The 19,260-nt window shown below is 38.7% G+C and overlaps 1 protein-coding gene across 2 annotated transcripts in view; it reads left to right on the top strand.

The window, feature by feature from the left end:
• LOC150081538 (inhibitor of Bruton tyrosine kinase) overlaps window positions 1-18,914 on the top strand; it is a 349,146-nt gene extending 330,232 nt beyond the window's left edge. For both annotated transcript variants that reach the window (XM_090380069.1, XM_090380070.1), the window contains exon 25: window positions 18,401-18,914. In XM_090380069.1, coding sequence (XP_090236195.1) covers window positions 18,401-18,529 — 129 coding nt within the window. In that variant the 3' untranslated portion in view covers window positions 18,530-18,914. The remainder of the gene's footprint in view (window positions 1-18,400) is intronic.
• The last annotated feature ends 346 nt before the right edge of the window (window positions 18,915-19,260 follow it).

The following is a 19,260-nucleotide window of genomic DNA, read 5'->3' as shown; positions in this document are numbered from 1 at the left end:
ACAGGCTGCCAGGACAGGTCATGGGGGTTTTGTCAATGATATATAGGAATTTTGCCAGCAGGGAAAGGAGGTGATTGTCCCTCTGTATAAGGCAGTGGTCAGGCCACGCCTTGAGTATTGCGTACAGGTCTGGAGACCTCATTTTAATAAGGAAGTAGATTTGCTTGAGCATGTACAGAGAAGAGCAACAAGATTGGTGAGGGGAATGAAGGGATCCTTTTACCAAGTGAGGCTTAAGTTCTGCAAATTGCAGTGGCTGGAGACTAGGCACCTGCGCGGTGATCTGATTGAGGTGTATAAGGCCTTGAATGGGTTGCGTACACTGAATTCTGATGGGATCTTTTCACTTGTTCAGATTACGAACCTAAGGGGTCATAAATTCAAATTAAGAAAAGGCAGATGTAGATTAGATGTGCGGAAATTTGCCTTTAGCCAGCGGGTGGCTAATTGCTAGAATAAACTTTCATCTGTCTTGTGGAAGTTGATAGGTTAAATAAATTTAAGGAGGAACTGGACAGGCATTTGGAGAGAATGGTGTGTTTTTTTTTTTTTTTTTTTGGCTGATGCTGCATAAGCTTATACACTTGCTTTCTTGCATCACATGCCACTACTACTACTATAAGTGGGTAAAGCCTCTATTTCTGACATGAAATACATGCCACAAGTAGTACCCGTGAAAAGTAGGAAGTAAAGTTAGTTAAAATTTTAATTTTAATCATGAGGCGTGCGTATATTTCATGGCTCACCCCGATAGAGGTTGAAAGTAAAGATTAAAAGAATAACAAGAATATTCTTGTCATCACTCAACCAACCTATAGATTCTGTTATAGTTGATCCAACATTTTGGAGAGTATTCAATATCAATGATGAGTTGGATGAAAATGAGAGCAATGAAGGCAGTGAGGGCAATATTAAATCTTCGAAACAAGAAATGTTGGCAGCATTTGAAACTTTGCGTCGAGGCCTTCAGTGTGAAGAAAATGTGCCAGAAAATATATTTCAGTGCTTAAACAAATGTCAACATACAGTAAAATCCAGTGTACAACAAAAAATAACCAAATTTTTTACGAAATAATTCTTAAAAAGTGTACTAATATATTGTGCGCATCATGTAATTAGTAATTTCTTAATATGTGTATAGTAATAAATTAATTGTTTTAAAATGTTAGAAAATTTATTCATTCCCACTTATTTCTGATTTATTTCCCATATTTTACTGTATTTCTGTATGCTAAATTACAGTATTTTTCATTGTTGAAAAGGTCATATTTCTGTTTAATGAATTTTTTTCAAGTGAACAATCGATTTCATTATATGGAGGTCCAACCGTACTTGGAAAAGTGCTGGTGCGAATACCAAGATATACCCTAACAATTAAAATAAAATTGTAAAAAAGAAAAAAACCAAAGATACACTTATCAACCCTTATAAACCTTTTACAACAATATACCCTTATCAACATAAATGCATCCTCACACCCACAAAAGTAAGAGTGCCACCTCGACAATGAATTAAATAAAACAGACTGGAAACTCACAAGTGAAACTTTGAAAAAAAAAAAAAAAAACATAGTACTTATTAATTCCAAAAGGAACTCATTTCATTCATTGATCACTGTCCAACAAAATATCAGTGGATGTTTCTGTTTACAATTCAGATATAAAATGAAATTAATGCTTAGTTTGGTAATAACCTATGCCATGTATTTCAGAGAGAGACAGATATTAAGTTGTAGCGGTGGAAGTTAGGGTTTTCCTGCTGAACTGTTCTTGGTAGGTTTTTCAACCCACACAACATCCCCTTCAGCATATACAAAGTTCATGGCTGATTGCACAGCACTGCTGTCAATAAATGCAGTATAAGTCAATACATCTGAAGCATGTCCCCCTTCGGCATTTAAAAATACACTCAAGTTTACAGAGCAGTTGTGCCAGAATGGCAGTTAATAAATGCGGTGTGATTTGCTGGTGTTAAATTGAAAATTGAAACCTATAACTATGCCTGTATAGAGGGTTGTTGATCATTTATTACATGTTTTATTGCTGGGTGTGTGTTCAATGCATTTATTTTATCATGATTTCTGAGTGTGAAAAATGTCAATTGGAATGTCAGAGGCATGAAATATTACCAATGCTTAGAGAAATCTGTTTCTGAAAAACTGGAAATGTTGCATCAGGTTTACATAGAGAATTCTCCATTTCATAACTACAGCATTTGAATGGTATTGCCAGTGGGAAGCTAAAGTTTAACATAATATAATCATGCTGGAAGACCTAATTACTTAAATGTGCTCAGAAAAATTTAAACAGCCGAACAACTTGTTCATTAGAACTACAGTTTGATTGTTGATAAACTTGCAGAAGCTTTAAACATTTCTCACAGAAGCTGTAATGAAATATTAAGTGATGATTTGATCATGCTTTGGCTGCTTAAAGATTAACACAATGAGCAGATCACAGTTTGCACCATTCTCATAATGGCATCTGATAATGATTCATCGTTCCTAGAATCTATTTTACCAAGGATGAGATGCTGTGCTTTGTGTATGACTTATCAACTTGGAAATTGCTTTATTTACAGCAAAGAAAAAAAAAATAGACGAAAAGGAAAATGAAGTTAGGAGGTCCCCCCCCCCCATTATGATATCCTATATTATGAATTTGTAGTACACCTGTGGAACCAGAAAAGAAGAGAATTTATTGAATCACACCGGACCTCCAATCCTGCCAATATCAACAGAAATACAATGGTAGATTCATGAGAAACCAAAACTCACTAGCTGCAGTTATTCTCCTCCATCCCTTATCACAACAGGTACAGCACCAGCTCTCACCATTTCTGCTCAGTTTACCCGACTTCACTTTCAGTTTCCAGAGTATCCATCACAAGTCAATTTTTTTTCTCTCTATAATTTAAACATTCATATAAACCCCTAGTCATCTTTTGTCTTCCAGTTAGGAAACTCTACCTAATAAGGTCATGATTTTAGCTAACCCACTTACATATTTTCTTAGATGGTGTCACTATGTAGTTAATCATCAATGAGTTTTTAACCCTTTGTCTTATTTTGATTTGAACGTAGTGATCACTGAATCATGACCACCTACCTAATACTTTGTAGGTCCTCTTTTTGCCTCAGTACAGTAGCTATCCAAAGTGGCATTGATTCAACAAGATGTCAGAAGCATTTGGGAAGTATGGCCAACCAAGCTGTGTGTAATGCAGTCAGCAATGCAGGTATGGAGGTGATTGGTGTATCCAGACATCTGATATGCCTTACCATAGTGTCCCACAAGTGCTCTATGGGATTGATATCGGTGGAGTTTGGAGGCCAATCGATATGCTGGAAGTCAGGACTGTGTTCCTCAAACCATTCCTGCATATCAAATGCTCGATGGCTCAGCACATTGTCATCTTGGAAGATATCATCACCATTCGGGAAAAAGTGCAACATGTACACAGTCAGGAAGCAGTTGACGATAGTGGAGACCACTGATATGTTGTTCCATATGCACCAGGGGTCCAAGTTCCTGCCAGTGAAACATGCCCTACACCATAAAACCGCCTCCACCGGCCTGCACTTAGTATTAGTAATGGCCGCATGGTGCAAGAAAGCCTATGGCTTATGCTGCACCAACCAAAAAAAAACCCCGAATAAAACAATGATAAAAAAAAAAATGAATAATTAATAAAAGAAAAGGAAGTTAAACCTATCATCCTATGCGTTTCCCTCACCTGAAGGTACTATCCAGATGACCATTGAATTTCCCCAAACTGTCAGCCTCTACCACCCATGTAGGCAACTTATTCCAGTAATTATAACTCGCTGGCTAAAATAAAACTTCCTGCAGTCCAATCTAAACATCTCACCCCCCTCCCGTAACTTGAATTTATGTCCCCTAGTTCTAGCATCATTTATAATCTTGAAAATTTCGTCCTCATTCATTTTACTGATGCCTCTCAGAGCCCCAAACACCTCAATCAAATCTCCTCTAAGGTGTCTAGTTTCCAAACTCTGCAACCCACATATTCAAAGTCTTTCTTCATAAGGATGCCCTTTTGCCGATCTCACCAGGCGAGTTACCCAACTTTGCACCCTTTCAAGAAGCTCGATGTCTTTCTTTAGGTGCGGTCTCCATACTTGAACACAGTATTCCAAGTGTGGTCTAACAAAAGTCTTATATAATGGGATTATCACGTCCCTATCTCTACTTGCAAAAGTCCGATAGATCATCGATAGGACACCATGGGACTTCCTTGCAACCTGTTTACAATGCTCAGAGAATTTGATGTCTGACCGTATCATAACACCCAAGTCCCTTTCCTTTGGACTCAGGGGAGGTACCCATGGACTGGAGATGTGCAAAGGTGACACCAATTCACAAAGGAGGATCAAAGGGTGACACAAGTAATTACAGACCTGTTAGTTTAACTTCTGTTCCCTGGAAATGAATGGAAGCACTGGTCAAAGAAGCACTGCAGGATCATCTAGACAAGACTTCAGTTATAGTTCAGACACAGCATGGGTTTGTTAAGGGGAAGTCTTGTCTGACCAATTTGATTGGATACTATGATGTGGTCACAAAGGTACTGGATGCAAAGAATAATTTAGATATCATATACTTGGATCTTAGGAAGGCTTTTGATACTGTTGCACATGGAAGACTATTGTACAAATTGGAGCAGTCTGGCATTGGGGCAAATTGTCGCTATGGATAAAGGGATGGGTGAGTGGGAGAAGATAGAGTGGTAATCAATGGACACTGCTCTTCGTGGACTAATGTTATTAGTGGAGTCCCCCAGGGTTCAGCGTTGGGTCCATTGTTGTATTCTGTATTTATTATTTATATTGATGAAGTTATATCAGGCTTAATGCTTAAGTTTGCAGACAATGCAAAGGTTGGCAGGGTTGTTAATGACATTAATGACAGTATGCTACTGCAACAGGATGGGTAGAAGTAACCCCAGAGTAACGTATGAACTATGTGGTACTACACTTAGGATGGTAGAGAATGAAAAGGGCCTGGAGGTAATTGTGCAGTCAGATATGAAGTTTTCTGAGCAGTGCAGATGGTCTGCCAGAGTAGCTCATGGTGTTTTGTCAATGATATACAGGAATTTTTCTAGCAGGGATAAGAAGGTGATTATCCACTTGTATAAGGCAGTGGTCAGACCACACCTTGAGTACTGCATACAGGTCTGGAGGCCTCATTTTAGTTTTAGATGGATGTAGAGCTGCTGGAACAAGTACAGAGAAGGGGAACAAAGGATTGCTCTTACAAAGAAAGGCTTAAGTTTTGTAAATTACAGTGTCTGGAGACAAGGCACTGCAAGGTGATCTGATTGAGGTGTATAAGGTCTTGAATGGTTTGAGCAAATTCAATGCTGATGGGATTCTCCCTCTTGCCCAGATTAATCGCTCGAGGGCACATAAATTCAAATTGAGGAAAGACAGTCGTAGAATAGATGTGTGGAGATTTGCCTTTAGCCAGCGGGTGATTGATTTTTGGAACAAGCTTCCATCTTTTGTAGAGCAATTGTTGTATCTATGCCCTTTTTTTTTTTTTTTTTAAATCTTTTGCTTTGGGAATAATCATTGACCCTGATAAAGCATATCCTATTATTATTATTAGCCATAATATGGCGAATAATAATAATAGGAAGCCTGAAGCTTATGCTGCACTAGCCAAAAAAAAATTCCCGAGTTACCCCGAGAGAGAGAGAGAGAGAGAGAGAGAGAGAGAGAGAATCAAAAGTAGAAAGGCATCATCAAGAAAAAGAAGAATGATGATATCCAGCTCGGGAGCCTGGGTGTGCCAAGTCCCTACTCACCAGATGTGAGCCCCGCGGTTAAGTGCAATTCTAAATGTTTTAATAAAAACCACTCATATAGCATTAGTAGGGGCATATAATGCAAGAAAGCAAGCTTATACAGCAGCCAAAAAAAAAAAAAAAACACCCCCCCCTCCTATTTCACCCATCTATTCACTCTAAATGTTTGTCTAGTTCTGCTTTGAATTTATTTAAGCTGACCACTTCTACTCTTCACCATAGAAGAAGACTATTGTTACTTATTCTTAATTACTTAGAAGAATATTGTTGCCACCACCCAGATGGCTCTGTTTCAGAGATGATTGGCACCTCTTCAGTGGGTGGGTCTTCTCCTATGGTGAAGACCTATTTAAGGTAGTGCAATATCATGGCAACTCATTGTGAAGGTATTTACAATATGAGATATTCATAATGATGCCAATCTTAACTATTTAGTAGTTTGCTGTGAATAGATCTGGTGCATTTCCATTAACTTGTAAGCATGTTAACTCACTATGCAACTTGAGGCATTTTGCCCTAAAATGCGATGTAATTCAAATTGCTACACACCATCAAGCATCTCTCATATTGTGAAGTTATACTTCACAGTTGCCTTGCATCATTGCAAGGCAACTGTGCCTGCCCACCCACCGAAGAGGAGCCAATCAGCTCTGAAACGGTGCCTCGGTGGTGGCATCCACTGAGAATAAGTAACAATAGTCTTCTCCTGTGGTGAAGAGTTACTTATTCGAGGTAGTGCAATATCATGGCAACTCGTTGTGAAGGTATTCACAATATGAGATAGCATAACGATGCCAATCTTAACTATTTAGTAGTTAGCTGCAAACAGAACTGATGCATTTGCACTAACTTGTAAGCACGTTAACTCACTATGCAACTTAAGGCCTTTTGCCCTAAACAACATAATTAAAATTTCATTCTTAATCTATTTCTTATTTAGCCTCATTATTTCTGCAATAATGAGGCTAAATAAGTATGAAATATATTAAAAATAGAACACTAGATAACTGAAAAATCGAAATAATGGCACCTTCAATCCCCAAAGGTGCCGTTATTCTCAAAGCCTACTGTACAATGAAATCAGCTTCAGTAAGGTCTTGTAATCTTTGAATGTAATGCAGATAAATCAGTTGTTTCTGTAAAATTCTCCAAATGGTTGCGTGCCCTGCAACCTCTGCTGCTATTGCTATCCTTTGAGTGATGTCACCATGATTTCTTCCATGTGATTCAGCATCCACTATTTTAGCCTAACAGATTTGCTGCCGATTGGCCTACAGCCAATGTGTCTGTGTTACTCAGAAAGTCTATATATATATATTTTTTTTTTTTTTTTTTTATGTAAACCCAAACACGAGAGGTATTAGAACCTATAGTACTTAGTACCGTGCTTGGCTTGGAGGTTGAGAAGATGAAAGAAGATATTTGTTCACATTGGACTTCAACTTCTGTAGACTGTAATTTTCAGGAAATACGTATGAAGGAAGGTTGTTCCAGAAAACGGCAGTTGAATGAATAAACGAGGAAGATGAGAAGTTGGTTCTGTGAGTTTGAAGTTCGACAGTAAATGGATGTTGGCGGCACGTGTTCGGACTGTTTTGAAAGAGAGAGCATGAATTATAGAAGCCAATTCAGAAGAACAGTGCCCATGGAAGTATCTGTAGAAGAGGCATGCAGCAGAAACAGTACATCTATGAGACAGCGAGTGAAGAGACTGTTAGAGATGAATCATTAATTAACCTAACTGCCCGCTTCTGAATGGAATCAAGAAGCCTGAGAGAGGTTTTGGGGGCACCACCCCAGATGTGGGAACAATATTCCATGGCAGGGCGGATTTGCGAGTTATACAGAGTGAGCAGCTGTATGGAAGAAAAGTAACGCAGAGAGCAAAAGAGAAAACCAAATTTTTTAGATGCAGAGGAAGCAATATTTGTAATGTGCTTGTGCCAAGAGAGATTAGAAGTTAGGGTAATCCCCAAAAGAGATGTATCATTTTGCCTGGAAATCGGAGTGTCACTAAAGATAAGCATAGGAGCAGAAGAATCCTTTTTGCGAGATATAAGACAAGACTGAGTTTTAGAAGGGTTGAAATCAACTAAGTTGTCTTTGCCCCACTGAAGAATTACCTGAAGATCAGCATTTAAGAAATTGATGCTGATTGAGCAGGACAAGGTTTCTCAAAATGGAAAGTGGAATGCAATGTGCTATCATCAGCACAACTATGGATAGGACTTCCAGTCAATGGAAGGTCATTAATATACAAGAGGAAAAGAGTGGGGGAAAGAACTGAACCTTGGGGGACACCGGCATTAGTGGAGAAGTTAGAAGACAGAGAGCCATCTACCATCACCCTCAATGAGTGATCAGAGAGAAAACTGGATAACCAATTACAAAAACAGTTGGCAAACCATAAGATGGAGGAAGCTTGTTTAGAAGACCTTTATGCCAAACACAATCGAAAGCCCTTGAGATGTCAAGAGCAACTACTTGTTTTTCACCGAACCTTTCCATTGAATTAGTCCATAAATGGGAAACATAAGCCAGAATATCACCAGTAGATCGACACCGACGGAATCCATACTGGCGATCTTTGATCAGACGGAAGGTTTCTAGGTAGTTTAAGAGTTGGCGGTTAATTGATTTCTCCATTACTTTAGAAAGAGTAGAAGTAATTGCAATGGGACGATAATTGGATGGGAGGGATTTGTCACCCTTTTTAGGAACTGGCTGGATATGAGAAAATTTTCAAGCAGAAGGAGAAACACCTTTGGAATAAGAAAGTGAAAAAAGGTGGCAAAGAATAGGAGTAAGTTCAGAAGCACAAGTTTTGAGAACAAGTGTAGAAATACCATCGGGACCTGGAGCTTTCTAAGCATCAAGATTCTTCAAAATCCTTCTGACATCCTTTTGACGGAAGACCACAGGAGGCATTGAACTGAGCGTGTTGGGAATTGTGGGAGGTGTTTTACCAAGATCATTAATACATGAGTTGGAAGAAAAATGGGATGCTAGCAGGTCAGCTTTATCCTTGGCTGAAGTGACAACAGAACCATCTGGTTTGGACAGAGGTGGGAACAGAGATGGACAAAAGTTGCAGCCAATAGCTTTGGCAAGAGACCAGAATGCTTGGATACCATTAGGGCAAGAAGCAAGTTTTCTACTCTTAGCCTGTTCAAACTCTAGTTTTGGCTGATTAATAACTGCTTTACAATTGTTGCGAGCTTTGGTGTAGGCAGAAAATGTAACTGGAGAATTAGAAACAAGCCAATCACGATATGCGACATTCTTCCCTTGAACAGCCTTAGCACATTTATTGGAAAACCAAGGCTTAGATAAAGGACAAGATTTTAAAGTGGAGTGTGGGATAAAGGATTCCATTCCTGCAAGAATAGTTTCACTGACACGATCTGAGCAAACGTTGACATCAGAAGTTTTGAAACAGTAATCCGACCAAGGAAAAGAAGAAAAGAAGTCTCGCAGGTCATCCCATTTTGCATTCTTGTAATGCCAAACAACATGAGGTTGGGAATACCAATGAGATAATTGTTCCATTGGAGAAGAGACAATCACCAAGTTGTGATCTGAAGTGCCTAAAGGAGCTCTCACTTCGACCGTGTACTTAGAAGGGTTGTTTGTGAGAAAAAGATCAAGCGTATTGGCTGTATGATTAGGATTGTCCGGTATTCTTGTAGGTAAATGAACAATCTGTGCAAGGTCATTAGTAATTGCAAAAACCTCAGCATCTCGACCAGCTGGGTCGGTGTGACTAGAAAATGGAAGCCAGCTGGAGTTGTGAACATTAAAATCACCAAGGAAAATTACCTCACTGTTAGGAAAGTTGGACTGGAGAAAGTCAAGTTGAAAAGAGAGGAAGTCAAAGAGCTCCAAGTGATTAGTGGAATTGGGAGAACGGTAGAGACAACAGATGAATTTGACACGAGGTAGAGAGATTTTAAGCCAGAGTAGATCAAAGAGAGGAGATTCCAAATTCTCTGACAGGGAATATCAGAACGGACATATGCACAAGTACCACCTTTGAGGCAAAAGGAATCATACAGCGAATATTTTGGGCATGTGAGATGAGCAGTAGCTGAATCAACCAATAACTGAGATTCTGTCAAAAAAAGTACATGGGGTTTGGCAGACTGCAAGTGGAAATGGACATTGTTGAGATTAGAATTGAGACCACGTATATTTGTGAAATGAATTGGAAGTGCTTGGGAGGTTTAGATCTTTTCGCAGATAAGCTTGCTCTACTAGTTTGACAATTCGTGGTGTATTCAATAGTAAGAAAAAGTGGGTGGGAAATGCTGTATGAAGTAATGAAATTTTTGGATATGGCATACATATGGTAAGAATATACCCAGATCCTTGACATGACATGGCCTCGACAATGCTCCCCGCATACACACTACTCGGACTCCCTCCAGTCACTATCTGGCAGAGTAGAGGTAGCAAGATTATACACTAGCTGATCCAGAAGCCTCCTAGAGAGTTACCAATTGGTTTGGTCTAGTGTACTAACTAGTGGCCGGCCTGTGAACACCGTTGTAGAACTGTACCCTCGAAATGTAAGCAATAATGGATCTCGCAACAATGTTCATCATAACCTCAAAAGTCATCAATCATACTGCATGATGGAAGAGATAGGGAAGGGCTGACCGGAACTAAACTCTAGACTAAACATGGGTTCCACCACTTCAAGCCTCCAATAAGCAAAGTAGTGGTATTGCGCCAGTTGATGAGAGTTATCTACCACCTAGTACTGCCTGGTAACATAGAGGGGCAGCATTCCTCCACGTGGTGTGGGTGCCACACCTCGACCCCTGCTTACGTTGGTTCACACCTGGGTGGTCACTCACCATGTACTTGTGCATGGAGGTTATACCCAGGATCACTAACAGTCCCACCATTGTGAAGGTGCGGGCAGAGGATTTGGTTGTCACAGACCGTCCGGACTTTGCCGAAATTGGGGTCCACTTGAGGTGAGTGTCACCCAAATATCAGTTCCATCAGTGTTTTAGACTCCCAGGTAGCAAGTACAGCTTGTCTGGCATATCTGAGAGAATGTCTGTGACAACCTCAAGGACCATCAAACCAATAAATGAGATGCACATCTCATTTATTAATATAAGCCTTCATTCTCACTTCAAATGCATGCTATTATTTAATAGCACAAACTTTTAATACCCCTTCCCCTGAACAGCACTTAGAACTGATTTTATGGTAAGAAGTTACAATTATGAAAAGTATCAAAATAAATTCAGGCTATGCACGCCAGAATAGGAATCAGATTTTATACCTATGCTGCTGTAATGTGATTTGCCTCCCCCAAAACCAAAAGGAATTTTTTTTTATTATTATTTATTATTTTTTTTTCTTGCCAGATAAACACTAAAAGGGTTGTAACTCAGAAATAAAGCAATTTCAGGCATATGTTTACAAAAGCCTTTTTCATTGTTTTCAGATCCTGCATTGATCTAAAATGGAATGTATGGACTATATGTTATTAAATATACTGTATGTAATTACAGTTTTGATAGAAAAAACATTCACTGTGACATACTGAAGTGAAGATGTTCTTACAACCAATCCAAGTGGTATGGTTCTGATGATGCTACATGCCTACTTTTTATTTTTTATTATTTTAATAGCAGAAAAGCTTACTGCCCCATATCTCTATATGTGGCTAACTACAATTCACTTGAAGCAGATGATATTGCATTATCATATGGTCTCAAACTGACTGACAACATATGATATGCCATATCAAAGTGTTGTGTGGTGTAAAGCTAAAAAATATTAATTTAGCAGATTTTATAGTAAGAGTACTGAGTAGTTAATTTATAATTTTATATAAAAAAAAAAAAAAAAAAAACTAATGATAGCACATACTTGGAGCCTGGCCATGAGCAAGGTTGGAAATGACATCTGTAGAAATATTTTAGAAAAACATTTGGGAGAAAAGATAAATGCAACAATTGATGGTTACAATCTACTGTAATTTTCCTCAGGCCATGCTCTGTTAATTTTATACAATATTTTAGCATAAAGATGGTGACAGATATGTCCAGAGAAAGAGCATAGTAGAAACAAGAAAAGCATAATTGACTTATATACTTATGTGCTGATGAGCCAAAACATTATGACCAACAACTGCAGGTGAACTATGGTGCGGGTCGGGACAAGGTAAAAAAAAAAACAACTTATACTCAGCTCCGTTAATCAGTGTTACCCTTGTTCTTCAGATGGGAAAGGCAGTGGATTTAAGCGAGTTTGACAACGGCCAAATTATAATGGCCCAGATGACTGGGTCAGAGCATATCAGAAATGGCACAGCTGGTGGGATGCTCACGGTCAGCTGTGGTTAGTACCTACCGAAAGTGGTCCGAGGAGGGAGAACTCGCAAACTGCTGGCGAGGTGTTGGACACCACAGCTCATCGATGCTTGAGATGAACGAAGGCTCTTCCGGATGGTATGTGGCAACAGGAGGGTGACTGTGGTGCAACTAGCCGGTAACTGGAATGAAGGTGACAGGAGTAATATGTCACAACACACAGTACATCGAACCTTGCTGAAAATGGGGCTGCTTAGCTGCAGGCAGCTCCGAGTGCCCATGCTAATGACGGTTCACCGGCGACAGCACCTACAATGTGCACGCGAGCATCGAAACTGGACCTCGAGTGATTGGAAGGTCATCTGGTCCAATGGATCACGTTTCTTGTTGCACCTTGTGGACGGCGAGGTACGTGTGCATCGTTTACCCAGGGAAGTGATGGCACCTGAATGTTCTGCTGGATACCCTGTTTTTTGACTATTTTTATTTTCTTGTTCAATAATATGCCCTAATGGTGAAAAAAGGTCAGGTTACCTCCACTTGAATCCCATGGGAGCTTGAACCTCTCCCAAAATGGAGGGGGTAACCTAACCTTTTTTCTTTAGAATCATGAGTGGACTAGCACAAATTGTTTATTAATAAAATATTAATTTTTTATCACTGTACTTTTATTTCTAAAGACACCCATGCAGATACACACGTATCATAACGTCAATCAGCACCTTAATAGCTATTCAGTGTGTGTGTGTGTATATATATACATACAAAGAATCTTTCTTTCTTTTTTCTATTATTTCCCAACCTAATGTTTAAGTTTAGGTCGCGAAATACAAGGACACCTTTTCTTTTATTTCATGACCTACCATTTAGCTCAGGTTATAAAATACAACAAAAAACAAAAACCTTTTCCTTTTTTCGTAACCAAACCTAAATCAATAATACAGTAAAAGCACTCAACTCCAAAAATCTGCTTTTAATAATGCGAAAAAAAAAACACAATGAAGAACATAAAAATGAACAAAACGAAACTTTCTCAGAAAAAAAATTCATGAGTACAAATCATACAGTTGGACCTGAATAGCTATTCGCAATTTGAGTAACAATATTGTGAAAAGTATCTTCATAATTTTTCCCATAAATTTGATGCCACATATATTTATTGACAACACTGCCAACCCGCACTGGACCAGCGTGGCAGATTATGATCCATTTCCCTCAGCATGAATTGTTGAGGAGGCTTCCATCCTGCAGTGGGTTGATAATGGCTGCACTTTACATTTTTATATTCATTAATGTGACCCATCAACATATGTTTACAGCTGCCATTTACTCCTTTAGTTACACTTTTTAGTTTCTTCCACTGGGCTTCGATATTATTCATGTGTGCTCCCGTATGTGGATCTACAAAATGTTCCTTGTGTTTCACCGTTAAATGTTTGTACTTCTTTTTTTCTAAGGCCGTAATATGGCTATATGCACGCCATTCATCTGTTATGATGGTAGTATTTTTCTTCACTACTTTTCTAATAATTGAGCAAAAGAGTTTTTGCTTTCCGATTTTTTATCAATTTCATGAAGACAAATTTAGATTCTCTTTCGAACACACCAAACACCCATTTATTCTTAGCAGTTAAATTTCGCCTCTGTGATGTTTTTGTTTTACCAATACAGTTTCGTCTGCTTCTACAATTTTCCCTGATCCACCCAACTTAATGGGTTTTTTATTAACTGCAATCCGCAAATATCTCTTAGTTTCTTATAAAACTTAATTTCTGTCACTTTCGAAATTTCCAGATGGAATGCTGTCTTAGTTACGGGCATGCACGTTTACCAAAAGTATATAATATACATTTCATTGAAACTTGTATTTTCCATAAAACTATGTTTCAATAAAGAAACTCGTGAAGAACATTTTTTTGCAACACCACAACTTTCCACATGACTCTGTTCGTGATTCAATTAGTTGAAAATAATCATTGCATTTAAAACAGTACAATTTCGGTCTTATCAATTTAGTTTTCATCAAAAAATCAAGCAACGTTTTATTTTCCTTACAAACGTTCTTCCATCTTTAAAAGATTCATCGCTACTATTACCTGTTCACCATTCATTACAAAACTATTATGCACCATTCTTTACTGGTAAATACATATCATAATGCCAACCAATGACTACACAGTAGCTTGTCGTCTGTCGTGCCCACCATCAATATATCCTTCTCAATTTCTGCTCCAGACCGAGCAGTGCTAGAGTGCCGTATCAGGAAGCTAATGTTCTGTGTAAGTTATCCGACGTTTCTCGTTGTTCTCGTGCAGGCTTTCTTTACCCAAGCTGCACTTTCCAAATGAGACTAGATTATGGCCACATCCCCTAAATCCTATAACATCAACAGGGTAAAATTCATACAACTGAATGCACAACAGTCCAAAATAGTAGCAGCACAGCTCACAAAGAAGGCAAATGTCGACATATTCCTCATCCAGGAGCCATATGCATATCGCAAGGAGGTCAGGGGTTACCCCCTGGCCTATAATATAGTGCAGGATACTAGAGAAACACCCTGGGCCTGCATATTGATTTGGAATCCAAATATAACAGCAACAAAACTAACCAATTACTGCATATGCCCATATTATCACGCCCCTGGGTGAATTTTATGCGGTATCGCTATACTGTCACCCAGGTGAAGATATACTACCAGTAACCAGATATCTGAGGAGCCTCCAGACAGACTTCTGGAGGGGGGGAGAGATGGCTCGCTGTCTTCTCCTGCCATCCCCTCTTTCCCTCTGGTGGGGCATGGGCATGCCCCACTGACTGCAGGGGTCATCTACCCTATCGGCCCCTTACTTCTTTCTTCCCCCAGCCTTCAGTCTCCCTACCCTTCTCTTGACTATATACCGCAAAAGCTCCACACATCCAAATTTAAATTAACACCAAAATTATTGCCCACCCCATTAGGCCTCCAGAACTTGTCATTTTAGCGTACAACCCCATGGTCATTTCAGCGAACAAACCCCACATGCTATCTCTTAATAGTGATCTTGCAATAATATCACCACGATTATTATTATTTTTTTTTTTTTTTGGGACCCAGCCGTTGAAATCCCGGGAAATTAGGCAGTGGGACCTGCCAGAGTATAATAAATTTCAAGGTACACCTGGCCAGCCTCCTCATTGGCGGGCCAACCAGGCTAGCCGAGTGGGTAAAGTACCTGCCCGGCAACCCAAAGGTTGCGGGTTCGATTCCCGCCTCGGGCTTGGATCAAAGTACTGCAAAAACCTTGGGAGGTGCAATATGGCCACAGAAGCCGATGCGCCAAAAACTACCAAATCAAATCAAACCTTCATTGGCATAGTACGGACAATGTCTGGTCCCATCAGGGGCTCGGCGGCCAATAGGCCAGAAGAACAATGGGCACAACATACTACACAACACTTGATCCACACACTTTTAAATCTCTGGTCTTAACAGAGTACTGTCCCTCGATACAGTGAACACTCGCGGAGATGGGAAAAATTTCTGGTGCCGTTTGACCCTCAACGTACTTTGTATCTAAAACATCATTGCTGACCAGGTACACTCTTTCGTGGCAGCAGTCTTCCCCTCCAGCAGTGCCATCTTTCAGCAGGGTAATGTGCCATGCCACACTGCCCGGATTGTCCAAACTGAGCCGTATACATTCAGTCAGATTTTATCTGACAATGACAATGTGTCTGCTGTTTTTAGCTATTTTAAATCAATAAAGGTTTTTACTTGTATTTAAAATTTATTTGTTGATGTTATTTCTTTATTGATTTATCTTTTTTACATTTTATACCGTTGTTATTTTATATCTTGACTTGGTGACCTTAATAATTAGGTCAGTGAAATCAAAATTTTTAAATATCACCTAGTTTTTGGCACATTATAGCCTTAGTTGCTAATGCGCCAATAAAACCTAACAAACAAACCAAACCCGGATTGTCCGAGGCTGGTTCGTGGAACATGAGGAAGATTTCCAAATATTGCCCTGGCCTCCAAATTACCCAGAGATCAATCCCATCGAGCATCTGTGATTTGTATTCGGACAGCAACTCCGACCTGCGGCATCTCAACCATGGACCTTACAGGAGTTAAAGGATCTGCTGGTTATGTGTTGGAACCAGATACCACAAGACATTTAGAAATCTTGTAGTGTCCATGCCTCGCTGGGTACGAGCTGATTTGGCTGCACGTGGAGGACCAACGTCATATTAGGAAAGTGGTCATAACGTTTTGGCTCATCAGTTGTAGATAAGGACCTTAGAGCAACAAATTGAAGATGCAAAGGTGTATAAAGGATTTGATATTGGAAATGGCCATCTTGTATTGAGCAAGTTGAAAATGGCACTTTATGCCAAAAATAATACAAATATTTTTTAAATTAAAAAAAAAACAAAAAAAAAAACTCATTTCCCAGATTTATCTGTAACCATTAATTAAAGAAGACCATTAATTATAGATTAATTATAGAATTCTATTAATTATAGAAACATTCTAATGAAATTTATACTGGTACTTGATAAAATTTAAATTTGTTTTCTGGCAAGAAGATATTTCAACATAGTTACATAATTGCATTATAAAAGCATAAACCCTATTAAAATAGTTATTCTAAAATTTTATATATATACACACACACACACACACACACACACACACACACACACACAGAGTTGATCACTGAATTATGACCACCTACCTAATACTTTGTAGGTCCTCCATTTGCCCTCAGTACAGCAGCTATCCGATGTGGCATTGATTCAACAAGATGTCGGAAGCATTCCAGAGGTATGGTCGACCAAACTGTGTGTAATGTGGTCAGCAATGCAAGTCTGGAGGTGATTGGTGTATCCAGATGCCTGTTGTGCCTTTCCATAATGTCCCACAAGTGCTCTATGGGATTGATATCGGGGGAGTTCACAGGCAAATCAATATGCTGGAAGTCAGAACTGTGTTCCTCAAACCATTCTTGCACAACAAGTGCCCGATGGCTCAGCACATTGTCATCTTGGAAGACACCATCAGCATTCAGGAAAAAGTGTAACATAGCGGGGTGTACACAGTCAGCAAGCATTTGATGATAGCAGAGACCACTGATACGTTGTTTCACATTCCCCACCATATATAACTGCCTCCACCGGCCAGCACTTTTTATACCATGAATGACGGATCAAGAGCCTCATATTGTTGACGCCAAATTCGTACATGACCATCCACGGCGTGGCGTAAATAATGCGACTCATCCGACCAGCACACCTTCTTCCAGTCTAACATCCAACTTGCATGCTCTTTGCACCAGGAGAGACTTACACCGATGAACCTTAGTTAGGAGAGGATGCCGTCAGGGTCATCTGCTGATATAGCCTATACGTGCAAGCATGCGACACATGGTCATGCCAGATATTGTTCTGGGTTGGCCCATGTTGTATTGGGTAGTCAACTCTTCAATAGTGCTGTGCCTGTTCACCTGTACGAGTTGTCGGATCCGGCGCTCACCTCTAACATGAACCTTTCACTGACCTTTGCAGTTTTGCCTCCGGGTCATTGTTTGACCAATTTGACACCACTCCTGGTACACTTTAACTACAGTGGTTCTTGAACACCTCACCAGTTCAGCCGTTTGAGAAATCGAGGCACCAGCTCATCAAGCACCCACAATCTGTCCTTTATCAAAGTCTGATAAATACTTACTTTTACCCATCATGCTCGGAATTTTACTACTTACTGACACTTTATCTATGATACGTAGATCAACTAACTCTGCGCTCTCGTACCTTACATGGTCAACTGGTCGCATTCATTTTTCATCGAGGTGGTCATAATTCAGTGATCGCTCAGTGTATATACTCCACAGAAAATTTCTTGCAGAACTTTTTTCAAATTTATTTAAATGATTCAAAACTACTCTTGATGCATTTAGAAAATTATCTGTAATATTTTTTAAAGGTTATTGAAAACAGTAATTATCAGTAATTTTTATGTTTATGACAATAAGAATTTATAGTAAAAACTTAAAAGTACCATTTGTTAATTGCTGAAATTGATATTTTAGCAAAGGCTTATTTTTCATTACTTACCTTTTTTTTTTCTTTTCTTTTTTTTTAAAGATAAGAAGTAAGTACCGAAAAATAAACCTTTGCTAAAATATCAATTATTTTTATGTTTATATAATTTTTGTATGTAATCAGTGAATTTTTTTTGTCTCTAGCTTGAAGACCAAGCTATTGAAAAACTTTTGAAACTTTACAATGCTGAATACAACCCCGAAGAAAGAATCACTGTTCATAGAGTTCTCGCAACAAAAATGGCTACTCCAGTTTGGAGGAAACATACCTAAGTGGCTATTCTTTTTTCTTTTTCTTTTTTTTTTCCTCTCCCTCTCCTTTGCTAAGTAATTTTATTTTTGTACTTCATAACTGGCAAATCTTTAGCAATTATGAAGTAGAAACCTTTTTCGTTTTATCAGAGAAAGTTCAAATTATTTTTCTATGCCCTTTTAATAACCATGAAATGTTAGATTTATTTCTTTATGAACATTATGGGGTGTGTGCGCATGCGTGCGCACGCGCGCCTGCCTTCAATTTCAAAAGGAGAATGTCTGTTTGTGTTTATCAGACAAGTTTGATATATTCCTGTATAGGGGTTAATCATTTATTATTAGAATGTTAAATTTAATTATACCTTCTTTTCAGTTTCTGTTTTATTTAGTTATAAAAAGTTTTTTCCCCATTATTTTCTTCTTTATTTAATATGGAATATATGAGAATATTCATGTTTCTTCTTCTAGCTACTTCTTAGGTTATAAGTTGATTATTGTTGTTGTTATATCAGTTTCACTAGTCTCTAAATGAGCTTGATGTTATGTACAAAATGCGTAAAAATAAAGACTTTGTTACGTTACTGTAATATTATATAATTTGTTTCATTGTTTTTTGCTTAAACGTTGTGTCATTCCACAGAAATGTGTAAGGGTAAAAGAATCCTTATACATGAAATGCTTAACCATTATCTGCAAATTGGATCATTTAAAAAAAAAAAAAAAAGTAAAAACAATCTATAAACAAGTAC

Source organism: Mastigoproctus giganteus, chromosome 8 (genome assembly GCF_048544385.1).
Source record: "Mastigoproctus giganteus isolate SK-2022 chromosome 8, ASM4854438v1, whole genome shotgun sequence".
NCBI classification, from domain to species: Eukaryota; Metazoa; Arthropoda; class Arachnida; order Uropygi; family Thelyphonidae; genus Mastigoproctus; species Mastigoproctus giganteus.
This window is presented reverse-complemented; position numbering and strand designations above follow the sequence as displayed.